We start from the raw sequence: 13,877 nt of genomic DNA on the forward strand, positions 1-13,877 counted from the left end.
CAGAATGAAACTGAATAATCAGATACTTGAAAGATGTTGGTTCGACACCCATCAAGAGCCAAGAATCAAGAAAATCATACAAGGCTTGTTCATCACATATTTCAGTTTGGTCTGTTAAGACCCTTCTGATGACAAATGTATACAGCCTTGCGTCGACTACTTATACCAGCTTTCACACAAAACTCAAACGAGAGTTGGAACAAAAATGATCTTCAATAGACTGCTGCTGCGATCTGTAGTAGAGAGCTGGAAGCTCTTAGCCAGATTAGAAGCCATACAGTTGTTATAACTCTACCACAGATCGCAGCAGTGTATAGCAGTGGCCGTCAAGGTCTATACTGGTCATGACACTCGTGTTTCTTATGGATCGGCCATTATGTGGGGTCTTTATGGCGGTACGTTTGAAATATTCCAATCTGCTCATAACAAAATCATGCATTATGCTTTTTAAAAACAATATTCTGGTTCAGATAATATGTAAATTCAAGTTTTCGATTTTTAATAATGAAATTTCAATGATAGATGGTTCAATAATTCATTTTTTTATCATTAAATTATTGTTCTTATTCTTGTAACTTATGATATTCAAAAGGCTAACCTCAAAAAGAGTTTGAAGTTCCCAATCTAAAAATAAAAAATTCAGTTACAAGTTGGAATCTAAATATTATTATTCTGCGGGGAAAATGTATTTTACAATTCAAAGCCGAACAATATTTCTTGAACAATGTAACAAAATAACACATCATGTTGTTCAATCTATAATCATAACAGCTGATAAATTTGAAATTTGGTGAACTTGAACCCCATAAAATGGCGATTTTGCAATGCATCACGGGATTGCGTAATGACCTGTATTTTATAGACCTTGGAGGACGTCAAAGTCGTCAATGTCTATAGAAAAAACTTTCTATGGAGACTGTCCGCTCACGGTGCAATATAAATATTCCACATCCACACTGTGGCAGTATTTGATTGAGATTGGTTCATTCATCAAAGCAGATAGCGCTATCATTTTCTAGCTCCGCTACGTTGCCAGATACCAAATTGTATTTCAACAATCTAAATCTAAAAATATAATTAACAAAGCTTTGTTGAATGATAGACAAGGACAGCAATACCATTGCTATCAAACACTGCCATTATAACGTGGACCTTCCTATGAATAGTTTCAACTCTTCAAGAGCTTCAAGAGTTGAAACTATAATATAGTAGTGTTGCGATAAAATAAAGGGTACTTTTGATGTTTTTTTTATTGTGTTTTATCAATATAATTTAGTCTATTGTTTGTGTGATATTTTGTAGACTTGTAGACTGACCAATAATATGATGACTGGCGCTGCGCTTCTCCATGACTGAGGGGAGGAGTGAGTGTCCGAAGCGGAAAGCTGCCGTTGCAAATGACGACGGAATGCTGGCATCCACTTCAGGGTCGTAGCTGTTCGAATAGCCCTATAACAAATGCAACCTCCTATATTCAGCATCTAATTGACCGAGCGAAGTGAGGTCTAAGATTCAAGTCGACGGTTTGGCATTTCTCTTAATGTTTAAATGTTTAAATGTTTAAATGTTTAAATGTTTAAATGTTTAAATGTTTAAATGTTTAAATGTTTAAATGTTTAAATGTTTAAATGTTAAATGTTAAATGTTTAAATGTTAAATGTTTAAATGTTTAAATGTTTAAATGTTTAAATGTTTAAAGTTTAAATGTTTAAATGTTTTAAATGTTTAAATGTTTAAATGTTTAAATGTTTAAATGTTTGAATGTTTAAATGTTTAAATGTTTATATGTTTTTATGTTGCGCATTTACAGCTAATCGCGGGAATAGATTTTCATGAAATTTGACAGGTATGTTCCTTTTTAAATTGCGCGTCGACGTATATACAAGGTTTTTGGAAATTTTGCATTTCAAGGATAATATAAAAGGAATAAGGAGCCTTCTTCATACGCCAATATTACCGTAAAAACCAGACTATAGAATTATTCATCATAAATCAGCTGTCGAGTTGACTATAAGTTGCATGCCATGACCCATGCGATTCAATATCTCAATGTAACTTGGTAAAAAATTAACAGCTGTGTAGACTATAAATTGCATGCCTCATTGCATGCCTCATTGAATGCAATTTTTATGCACTATTAAATAGGATGCAAAGAACAAAAGCTCGTCTGGGCACCCAGATGTCTTCTGGTTTTCTCGCGCTAAACTCTGGAAAGCGTTTTCATGATAATTAAATATTGTGTAGGCATGATCTGATCAAATAAATAGTTAGTGTATCAGTGTGGAAGTGCTTATGGTTTTGGACGTCGTTATAACTGCGCGAGGTCTACTGTTCACAGAACTACTAGTATAGCTCATTAATTATAATGATAACTCATCTTAAGGACAATACTTATACGTATTTAGGGTATTTCATTATAGTTAGGCCTATTCCTTCAGGTTCGAAAATTATAATTATTATCAACCACCTCGATCAGGACTACAGCTGTGATTTATAGCTGGTTTCATTGAATTTATCGATGAGAACTCAATGTTGAAACCTTCACATTATAATGCAAAAAATCTAGGAGAGATGTTATTTTAATTTTTTGTGAGATTATATCTAGTTGTGTTTTAAAAACAAGCTGAGAGATAATTTCAAAGTTCAAGTTCAATAATTTTCAATTAAGAAAGTAATCCATATCAAAATCATTTTCTGTAACAGTGCATATAACAGTATAACATATTGTTTGGACTTATTTGATCATATTGTTAATCTCATTGATCAGATTGATCATTAAGTGTAATTTTAAGCTCACATTTTATATTGTGTTTTTCTTCTACACATAATAACACGATTTTTTTTGTGAGATTATATCTAGTTGTGTTTTTAAAACAAACTGAGAGATAATTTCAAAGTTCAAGTTCAATAATTTTCAATTAAGAAAGTAATTCATTTCAAAATCATTTTCTGTAACAGTGCATAATTATAACAGTATAACATATTGTTTGGACTTATTTGATCATATTGTTAATCTCATTGATCAGATTGATTATTAAGTGTAATTAAGCTCACACTTTATATTGTGTTTTCCTTCTACACATAATAACACGATTTTTATAATACAAGAAGTATTCCCAAAAGCGTAAGAATAATCATCATAATCTTAATAATAATCACTTTGGTAACAATAAATAGCTAAATCGCCTATAGCATGGTTTACACTAAATTAATAATAATTATTGATTTGATAATGAAAAAGATAGTTAATAATGACTGCGCTTCTTTTGTGAAGTCTTAAACTCAAAGCGAATCTCATATTTCAAGTTGAATGAACGAGCACATTTTTAATGAAACACTATAACTATAGATCAACACTTTAATTATTAACTTTATTGTATCAAATGCTTGTTTCTTGATTATCAACATGAAAAGTTGGAGAAGTTCGAGACATAGGATAATATAACTTTACTTTACTTTATTCACTTTATAGGATAATATTGTTTCCTATCGTTAACTCAAAACCTTTGAGCTACAGAACAGAATAGTTTTGGTTTGAATAGTCTAATTTTATTCTGTATGTTTTCATCCACTTAGCCCACTATATGTTCAATATTCTATTCAATAAATGGGTTATCAATGATATTATTCAATATCCCTAGATGAATTGAAATATCTTCGTATACTGTAATAAATTCTCGTCTGTTTCTGAAGCCACAACTACAAGGATATTAGAACTGTAGGTCTAGTCTCTCAATTCACACTTATATATCCTGTGTATCATAGAGTGAATTTTATTGTTAAATTTGATGTTCATAATAAGAGCAACCAAGCTATGCATCTATATTAAGCTAACCTCCTGTTTTAAATTTAAACCATACTGACGCATTGTGTCTTGACCAAGTAATAACGGCAGGAATTCTCCATAGGTTATGTGTTGAACAATTGCTGCTACAATGTGTCTCGTTTCCTGTAAAATGAACACCCCTGTAATTTTATTCTTCTACTCTGTTTATACAAATCGAACACTGTGAATGATTTATCTCACAATTCATGATATTGCACTTACAAATTCCTAGATAATAAGTTGAGAAAAAAATTGTATTGAGTGAGAAATGTATTATTATATATCTTCTAATAACACATCAAATGATGGAATATATAATGTTACATGTTCATAAATTAGCTGATCAGTAAAACATTCATGGATTAATAGAGCAAATCTATATATTATTTTGTTTTAACATTAATATACGGAACGACTTGGGCATGTAACTTTTGTCAAGAAAAATGAGCTAGGCTAACAACTAAAACTGAACCTTGAATTTAAAAAAAAACTAATACCAAACAGTAAAAAAATATTCTTATGATAATTATAATTGTATATGGCAAAATAAATGTTGTTGTTGATAATAAAAATTATGGCTTCCATGTTTGGTCAGAGAAAAAAAACTCAATATTCACAGCGTGATTCGGTTAGGACGTCTAGTACCATAGCCACCTCTAATAAAAGGCCCAGGTCTATAATATTGCAACGTCGCAGTGTAGGCCTAGAATCTAATACATGATTGGTGAAAAAGATCAGCTGGTATTTTTTAAATATTTTTCACCAATCATGTTTAGATTCTAGTCCTACACTGCAACGTTTCAATATCGTAGGCCAGGACCTTGTATTAGAGGCGGCTATGCTAGTACTAGTACCTACTATACTCTCCTTACTACTGTAGTATATCTGAGTAGACTATGTCTATAGACCAGAAAAAACAAAAAGATTCAATAAATCAATGAGTTTGGAAGACACTGAGAGCAATATGAATTGATTAAATCGATACAAAAGTTTATTCACTGTTGGCAGATGATAAAATCCGTGATGATCTGTTTGCATTGTATGGTAAGGATTGAGACTTGAGAGGGAGGGGTTGCACTAGATTATGCATTTCACAGTAATGAAATCGGCGGCCAAGCGTATACAGCCAGGGAATAGGAGGCCACAGCAGACCATCATCGGCAATCTGCCTTCAAATGATGTTTGCTAACGACTCGGTCGGCCGCGAAATCATAAGTAATCGGCAATACTGCTGCTTGTCCGCTGAGAATAGACATTGCGAGAAGACTACGAAGAAGGAGAAGGACGAGTAAAGAGAAAGAAGAGGGAACGAAGTTGGTGGAAGAGGAGGAGAAGCAGGAGGAAGAGGAAGAGGAAGAGGATGAAAAGAAGGGGGAGAAGAAAGAGAAGAAGAAGAAGAAGAAGAAGAAGAAGAAGAAGAAGAAGAAGAAGAGGAATAAGAAGAACACAAATAAAAATGAAAAACTTCAATTGAAAACGAAACTTTGCAAAAGGAGTGAGAGGTGCAGCAAAAGAAAATAAGTGGATAAGAAGGACGAAGAAAATAAGAATGAGGAAGAGGATAGAGATGTAGAGTGGCTGGGGGGAGTAGTAGAAGTAGTGGAAGAAGTAGTAGGAAGAAGTAGCTGGGGAAGTAGTGGATACCAGAGGAGTGGGTTGGAGGAGAAAGACGAGAAGGAGAAGAAGGAGTGATAAGAGGTGGTGGTGGATAAAGATACCAGAAAAAGCACAAAAAAAGATGAGAATTAAAGGACTGAAAAAATTATTGAATAGGAGGACGTAGAGAAGAATGTGGAAGCAACCAAGGAGGACGAATAGAAAGAGAATTAGGTGGAGAAAGAAAAACAAGAAAAAAATGGAGGAGAAGAAAATGAATGTGAAGAAGTGAGACTAGAACATTTGAAATATGAAAAAGGATAAGAGAAGAAAGAAGCAACATGATACCAAGATGAGAGAGAAGAATAAGCGAGAGGGAGTGAGTGAGGAACTGATATTATGATCTGGAATTGGTGATGGGCACCTTTTGTATCGACAGCAAATGGAAAAGGATGAGAAACAAGAGGATCGATGTGAAGCAGCGGAGGGAACAGATCAAATAACATCAGTAGCGCCAAGCTGTTTGAGGATTGATGGGGGTGGTGGGAGGAGGCAATAAGGGCCCGAAAGCTTTCTGGTCGTCGTTTACTTAGCGTTTATATTAATGAGTGCGCCGCGCCAGAGACATAGACCGACCGGGAGCAGCACGACATATTAATTGTTAATTCCATCCGACCATTGTTGCAACTTTGCCTTCGAATATCTACCCCCTCCCTACCATCACTCCAACCTTCTCACTTCGCTTATACTTCTTCTAAGACAATTAGTTTTTACGGCCCTCGGTGCAACAATGGCCTTTCATTTGCGGCGGCTACAGAAAGCCTCAGGGTGCCCAGGGCCCTTCTGCATAATTCACAACTTTCGGATACTTAGGAACTTGACTGCTGCTGCTGCTGCAGCTCACCCCTCCCCTCCCCACGCAAAGCACCCGCGGCACCATCAATTACATTCTTCGATGTTCTCTCGTCGTGTCGAACAACTTCGACGAGAAGACGCTGAGACATATTTTACGACATTGTTGTCACGAGCCTATTAACTTGAGGCTGTTTGAGTTACTGTAAGGACTGTGAACATGAGCTCTGAAAGGAATGGAGCAGTAGCAGTAGTGGAAAGCCTGTGCTTCTGGGTGAAGCTCGCCTTATCAACGCACAGAATATTGGAGAACAATGACTATTATTACAGCTCATCCTACATAATTTTTCCTCTACTTCAAACACAACAAAGCACTTATATTCAGTATTTAATATGTTGATTCTAGCAATGTTATATGAATGGACCACATTGGATAACCTCCAGCCTTCAGCAATATAATATATATGGTGAAAGTAAATTAGAATAATTAATTCCGGATGATGAGTGTGACTGACCTGATACAGTGTTTCATCGTCCCAATGCTGGTTAATTTTGGAGAGTTCAGTAGCGATCTGATTATGCACACGAACAAAAACAGTGTGCAATACACCAAGTGCTAACTGCTCATTGACTCGGTTATCTCCTGCACAAAGGACAGTCATAGTTTTCTTTACAACAAATCAGCCATTTTTTATCAAACAGTAGTAGATAGAAGTTGAAAAATAACAGTAAGATTAAGAAATTTATTATGAAGATTCAAACTTTGAAGGGATATTTTAAGCCGTGTCCACACTGAACAAATGTCCGACAAACATGTTTGTTGAAAAAGTTTGGGCAAACAATGTTTGCCCGTGGCCAGTGTGGACGCGTCGCCAAACAAAATATTTTGTGGGGAGAACAGATTTTATATGTTTTACAGCTGTCAACTCTGAAAATGTTTGGAAAAACAGTAATTTTTTGTGATTGTTCAAACTTTAAAAACTTTAGCTTGCATTTTTTCAAGTATTAGCCGAAAAAAGTTGGATATTTCGTGGGACATCTTTTACAAAACCATTGAAGGTCACTGAATTATAGTGAAATTCACAGTAACTAAATTCAGTAATCTAAATAGAAATACTTTCCTTACCTATGGTAGTAGGTAGGGGAAGGAAATTAAAATCATATTCTCAAAAAATAAACTTGTCTGATGTTGCTGAGTCCACAGCCACAAAATGAAAAAAATTATCTGAACTTCTAGTACCGCACGTCATCTTGAAAAATAATACAAATATTATTTCTTGGATATTATATTTTAATATATTTATATTTAAAATATTATATTTTGATATTAATTTCATATTTATTATATTTATATTGATATTTTATTCAATTTTTATTTGATTACTGTACCTGCATAGAAGCAGAACAGTCCGGGTTTGTGACGTATGCAGCCATCATCAGGTTGCTCTGTCTTGGGCGGCAGCAACGGCTTGAGGCCCTGGCTCTGGAAGGAGGTTGGCGTGGATGTGCGCATGAGGCCGCCTTGCAGGAGTCGCAGGCTGTCTGCTTTTCGGAAACTCGATCCGTACACGAAATTCGCGTCTATGTACGATGTCAGCGAGTTGATTTGCACACGTGGACCTGGAAAAACAATTACGCTAACTTTATTAGTGGGGAAAATTTTTGTTGAGTCAAAATGTGTGGAAGATTACAAACATAATACTAGATAACTGAATTCTAGATATAACCATATTTATAGATTTCAAGTTTTGCAATCGACCACTTGAATGCCTAAGTCCAGTTACACACACATCGATCTTTGGACGAAAGATTTCTTGCTGTCCTTATAAATTCTACCAAATTGAATAGAACTTGGCAAACACATGATATGTTCAGATGCACATTATGTTGACAATCTAATAGAGTTTATAAGGACGGCAAAAATTCGTACGCCCAAGTGTCAATGTGTTTGTAACAAGACTAAGCTAAGCTGTTACTTGTTCATTGTACATTGTACGAGTGATTATGTACCGTCTTATGTAAACTTGCTTGTCTATTTGATGCCAAAAAGAATAATTTCAAGAAATTAGTTTGACTTTTGTGATTGTTAATTTTTGGTTGATTGGCATTTTGGTTGATACCGTATGAATAAAGAGTTTCTTCCACTACTTCAATAATTGTTCATTTTTTTTCTTCTTGGAAGAAGTTTTCTTCGTAGTAAAAGTCGAAGTCCAGGATTAACTATTTTCCAGCTCATTACAAGCTTTCATCAATATGATATGAAATATTTCATCAATACTTGTTCTTTCAAACCAATAAATTAAGTTGGTGAAAAATTACAGTTATTACAGAATACATTGATTGTGTAGCCTACGCATTATTTGTGGCAAATCCTGCTATTTAATTGGTCTATCTAAATAAATTGGTGTGTCACTACAATCATCCCTTTCAACCTGAAAATATTGAGAACAGAAGGCATTGTGATAGATAAATACATACTGTACAAACTTTGTCGAACTTCAAACAAATCTCTATTCTTAGAAAAAGAAACCTCTATCAATCGTGAGCAACCGATACATCATCAAATCAGCGTTAAAAAGGGGCGGTTTTTGGAGTTTATGCGCAGGTCGCATGACGCCCCCCGTTGAGACGTCACGCGCAGTACAACCCCATTGTGGCGTCCCTTGTACCAGGCTACCAGAATCGCGCGAAGATATTGCGGCAGCTGCCAAAACTCACCCCTATAATACCTCCACCACTTCATGATCAATAAGCTCCAGCAATAGGGCTTCTTATCTCGCTCTCACTTCCACTGCAGCTGTCAAACTATCACCCTGTCCAGCTTTGTTACCTAAATTATGTAACCACTTACTCATCTTTTTAATCGGCAATCTTCAATTTTCAATTATTGCAACTTATCATGTTCAGTCATGTTTATCATGTTCATGGAAAATTTTTGCTTTTGATATTTCTCTATTAATAATTCCTAGTTCAGTATCGTGGTAATAATTTCTAATGGACCAATACAGGATAGTATAAAATTCATCCGACTATTTAAAAATGACAATAAATAGCCTATAATTGATTTAATCCTTATAATTTGTACTGTAGTAAGACAAGCCCCAACAGAAGTTGAGAAAAGTTTTTGCTTCAACAGAATGTAGCTTTATTGCCATATTCATGTACATTGCAAATAACTAATTTGAAAAAATTATTTCCCCACTAATTTATTCATTGAGTGTATTTGATGTTATTCATTGCATGTAAACTCATTAAAATAATTACATTACTTTTTTATTGAGTTTTACTTTTTTAAATTAACTACCAGAACTAATTAAAATAGAATAGTTTTTCTAGACTCTTCCAACTAGAAAATAGTGCAATTTTATTTCATTCCAATTCGTAGTTTTATCTCGAACACAGCTAGCTATTTGGTATAGTAATACTATAACATAGCTACTAGAACAAGCTTGAAAGATTTCCATGGTGAAAACTCCGATCAAGCTTAGTGCAATATGTAACAAGATTGGTAATTAAATATATGGGAAAAATGGAAGTTATTTACGCTTCAAAAACACCCCTCATTTTAGTGTAATATTCCATTCTAGATTTGAAAGTACGGTGCCGTTGCAAATATCCAAAAGATTTCAAGAAAGCGTCTGTCTGTGAAGGGTTTCTTAAACGTCTAAATGTTCATCTTGAGATTTCAAGCTGGTGTTATGGGGGGGGGGGAAGTCATCTGTCTGGAAGTGAGAAGATTCATAAAACGTAAATGGACGGAACAAAGCGTCTAACAATGTTTAAAATGTGAAGTTAATGTTTGCATAAAACTTAATGTGTTTAATCAGTTCCCTCGACGAAGACAATTAGGTTGAGACCGGAGACTGGCACCACCGGCTGGGATCATGCTTAGTTAATAAGCGCGCCGAATCACGTCAAAATCTCGAAGCGCAGTCATTTCAGGTAATTAGGCGGGTTTCTTAGACCCCTCATCCTCCTTCAACCACTAAATACAAGCCGACAAACCGCCACTGGGCCGATGCAAATTAAACAACGCCGCTGTTGTCAGAAGAGTTCCGCTGTGTCCCTTGTGCTACGATCAACTTCTCACTTTAATTGCTGTTTTCCAATGCCGCGCGACATTCCCTGTGGTATCATAATGGAAACAATAGGGGAGAGGGAGGAAGGGGAAGAGGACGGAGACGTTGAGGAGTAAGAATAGTTGGAGGAGTGGGAGGAAAAGGACTAAGAGGAACAGAAGGAACAGAAGAGGACACCGAACTTACAAGTATTCGACATCGATTCAGCCCTCTGGGTTGGATTCATCAAGATAAGATTAGCTCTCCGCCAAATGTCTTGGAGCGATCTCATTCAACATTCATATTCGCACGTGTTTCTAATTCCCACTGTTTTCTTTGCTTGGTAAAATGGAAATCATGCAGTTCCAAAACGGCTTTCCAACTCCAGTCATGTTTTGATTGTTCAAGAGAACGGTGAATGTGGTCTTAAAATAATAAAGCTGAAGAGTAATCATTTTGCTCTGTTGATGAGTTGAAGAGAGATTAGTTTAGGGGTAAAAGCTATCATTACGACTAGGATATAGATGTGATTTTATCCATCACCATAGTTCATAAATTGGCTTGGAATGCAATCTACGTGTTGTCGTTTGTTAGCTTATTCTTTAGTGAAAAAAGAATGAGAACCATATTCGAAGTACTTATTGAACTTTCAAAAATTAAGTTCCTCGATTAAAACAGTTCTATAATTATATCTTTCTTCAGTTCATTTTAAACGATGATTAACGTCTTCTTACTATTTACTCTGATTCACTAAACTATATCAGAATATCTTTACAGACAAATAATTCAAAATGCGTGTTGGAATAATGATTTGTCAATATTTATGTTTTTACTTTCCTCCATAGACTAGGAAAAATATTGCTTTCCAGAAAATCCAAGATACCTCAATCTCAATATTTCTTCACGTTTCATGGTCTCCTTAGTAAAAAAATGTCTGAGTGGGTGTGTGTCTGTGAACACGATATCTTCATTCCTAAATTAACACATTCAATTGAAATTTAAAACATGAGGATCCTACTTGAATGAATTCGAAAAATTGAATAAAAATGGCAGATTTAAAAAGAGAAAGTCATTTAAAGTAAGAAAAGAATTTTCTAATTGGATCAATAATTTCATTCATTTATTATTCCACTTGTCTCAATCAATATCAATCAAATTAGGATAAGTCAACAGGTATAAAAATCAACCAATAAAATAAAATCTATCGTGCAGTAAAACTGGGGATGCTGCAACTTGGGGATGCTGCTTGATTCTAAACATGATTCATAATCATGGATGAGATGTGATTCCAAATATGCTATAATTAAGATGGGAGCGATTCTATTCAGGTAATGCTGAGATGTCTGTGGGCAACAACACAATAAGGGGTGAGCCGCTGGCTGCATTTGTTTGCGGAGCTAACCCTAGAGGTTCCTCTCAGTTGTTTATCTTTTACCAGGAGCACAACACTGAAAAGGAGGTCTTGTTTATTTAGTTGTCGCTCACCCTCTCGATACACCCTCACGCTTGCCACCTCACCCCATCACCGCCCTGTAGTTTTCCACATTCAAAACAACATACTCTAGTGACAACGTAGTAACAACCAAGAAGATGAGGGTGTGGAAATCCCTGTGAGATGTTATGAACCCTAATTACTTTGCGTTCTTGAGATTGTTATTGGAACTAATCAGTTTCAGAGCTTGATGATTTGTTGTCAAAGTTAAATTTAGTCTTATGCCAACGGCAAAAAAAAACTTCAAAAGTAAATAACCAAGGTCAGTTATACGTACCAGTATTTCAATTCACAAACAGAAATCAATAAATAGCCCTCTCATCATCTCTTGCATTTTTGAAAATAATCGTTGTAATCGCTTTATATTCAAAAGAAATAAATGATGGTAGAAATTTCTTTATTACTGTTGAAAGTTGAATCAATTTGGCTAGTAAAAACTGGAATTGTATAGTGTAACGATAGATTTTCCTTTCTTCTTTGTAGTTATTGGAAGAATCGGAACCATTAATTACATTCAGCTTTTAAATGTTGTTGAGAGTGGGTACTATAAATGTATTTCAGTTATCTCCGTTATGCTGAGTACAATAGCTAATATTCATTAGCTTGGAAATCACCAATTTATTTATCTTTTTATTTTTTTACAATGCAAGTGACACTAATGTAATAACATTGGTAGAAAAAATAATAAGGTAGTCCTTGTGCTATTTTTCTTCCAAATTTATAGGTGACAAAGTCCAGCAAGATAAGGTTAGAATTTCACATATATAATTTCTATAAATAAATAAATGAATTAATTAATTGTATATACACGCCATCAGTCTTTTATCCACTCTATCATATTTTCATCAAATTTGCTTTTCAAAACAGTCAACAATATCGTATATAGTATTTTGTATATAATTTAGTATGAAAAATTTAATATCATGCTTTAGTATTTTTATATAAGTATATAATCTATCATCATTCTTTACTCTTACTTTTCTATCATACTTCCATACTCCTCCCAATAATTCCCAAAGCTATTGAATTGTATTTTATAGCTGATACTCAATGAATAGAAAGCAGAAGAATTTTGTATCACTCGAAATATTAATTTATATGGACTAGAAATTTTACTTCTCCATTTCATTCATAAATAAATTGAGCAGGTGATGCAGCTAAGTGGTGCGTTTATGAGGAGAGACTGCCTTGTAGTGTTTGAGGGAGTACACCCTCCCTCACGTATCGTGAGGGAATGCGCTGCGCAGTGAGTGTTGTTTAGATTTTAGTGAGGGAAATGTGACGTGAGCAGCCTTTGCAGATCCTCAGCTTGTTTATCTTTAACCAGGGAAACAGGCCCAAGTAGAGGGTTCTATTTATTTCGCTGTATCAACCCCCCGAACTTCCCCCGACCAACATTCATCCCCTTTGAAGTGCACCGCCACCCCTCTGCCACCCCACTCTTCAGTTTTCCCCAGCTTCCGCGCATCAGGCTACAGCATTCTTCATTCATATCTCCAAATCCTGTCATACCTCCTTCCAGGAAAATCCAAAAACTATTTTGGAAGTTGAACGAAATGTAGCATGAATGAGCTGAGATATCATCAGACAAGATAAGAAAGTTAGGGAACAAGGAGGAAACAGACTGACTTTAGACGATCGTGAAGAAACTTTTTATATATGGATTAAGAGTGGACTGGGAGAGACGTGAGAAACCAATAAATTGCATAGGGGGGAGAGAAACGGGGTTTTCCGTATCAGAATAGATAAGATTTAATAGTTGAAGATATTTGAAAGACTGAGATATTATAAGAATCATAACAATCTAAAAATGTACGAGTTTTAATATTTGTATGAGATAATTTTTCTAGAGCAGTATCCTAAAAAAACACCTATATTCATTCAAATTTAACTATTTAGTAGATAAGTTAGCTGAAGATCTCTGATCATTGAAAATGTAAGATGTAATAGAAACTATTTGATATTTTCTGTCTCCTTATACGAATCATATGATTCATTGCACTCTTCTGATCATCTCATTCATATTCAAGCGATGAAGAAAAAGCCTGCTAAC

At 34.9% G+C, this 13,877-nt stretch overlaps 1 protein-coding gene across 1 annotated transcript in view; it reads right to left on the bottom strand.

Moving 5' to 3' along the window:
• The window catches only part of LOC111055596 (peroxidasin-like), a 62,964-nt gene that overhangs the window by 11,340 nt on the left and 37,747 nt on the right, over nt 1-13,877 (bottom strand). Inside the window, exons 6-9 of the mRNA XM_039443621.1 lie at nt 7,664-7,894; nt 6,790-6,917; nt 3,836-3,949; nt 1,317-1,449 (exon numbers count right to left, since the gene is read on the bottom strand). Of these exons, the coding sequence (XP_039299555.1) occupies nt 1,317-1,449; nt 3,836-3,949; nt 6,790-6,917; nt 7,664-7,894 (606 nt within the window). The remainder of the gene's footprint in view (nt 1-1,316; nt 1,450-3,835; nt 3,950-6,789; nt 6,918-7,663; nt 7,895-13,877) is intronic.

This window comes from Nilaparvata lugens, chromosome 1 (assembly GCF_014356525.2).
Source record: "Nilaparvata lugens isolate BPH chromosome 1, ASM1435652v1, whole genome shotgun sequence".
Classification (NCBI taxonomy): Eukaryota; Metazoa; Arthropoda; class Insecta; order Hemiptera; family Delphacidae; genus Nilaparvata; species Nilaparvata lugens.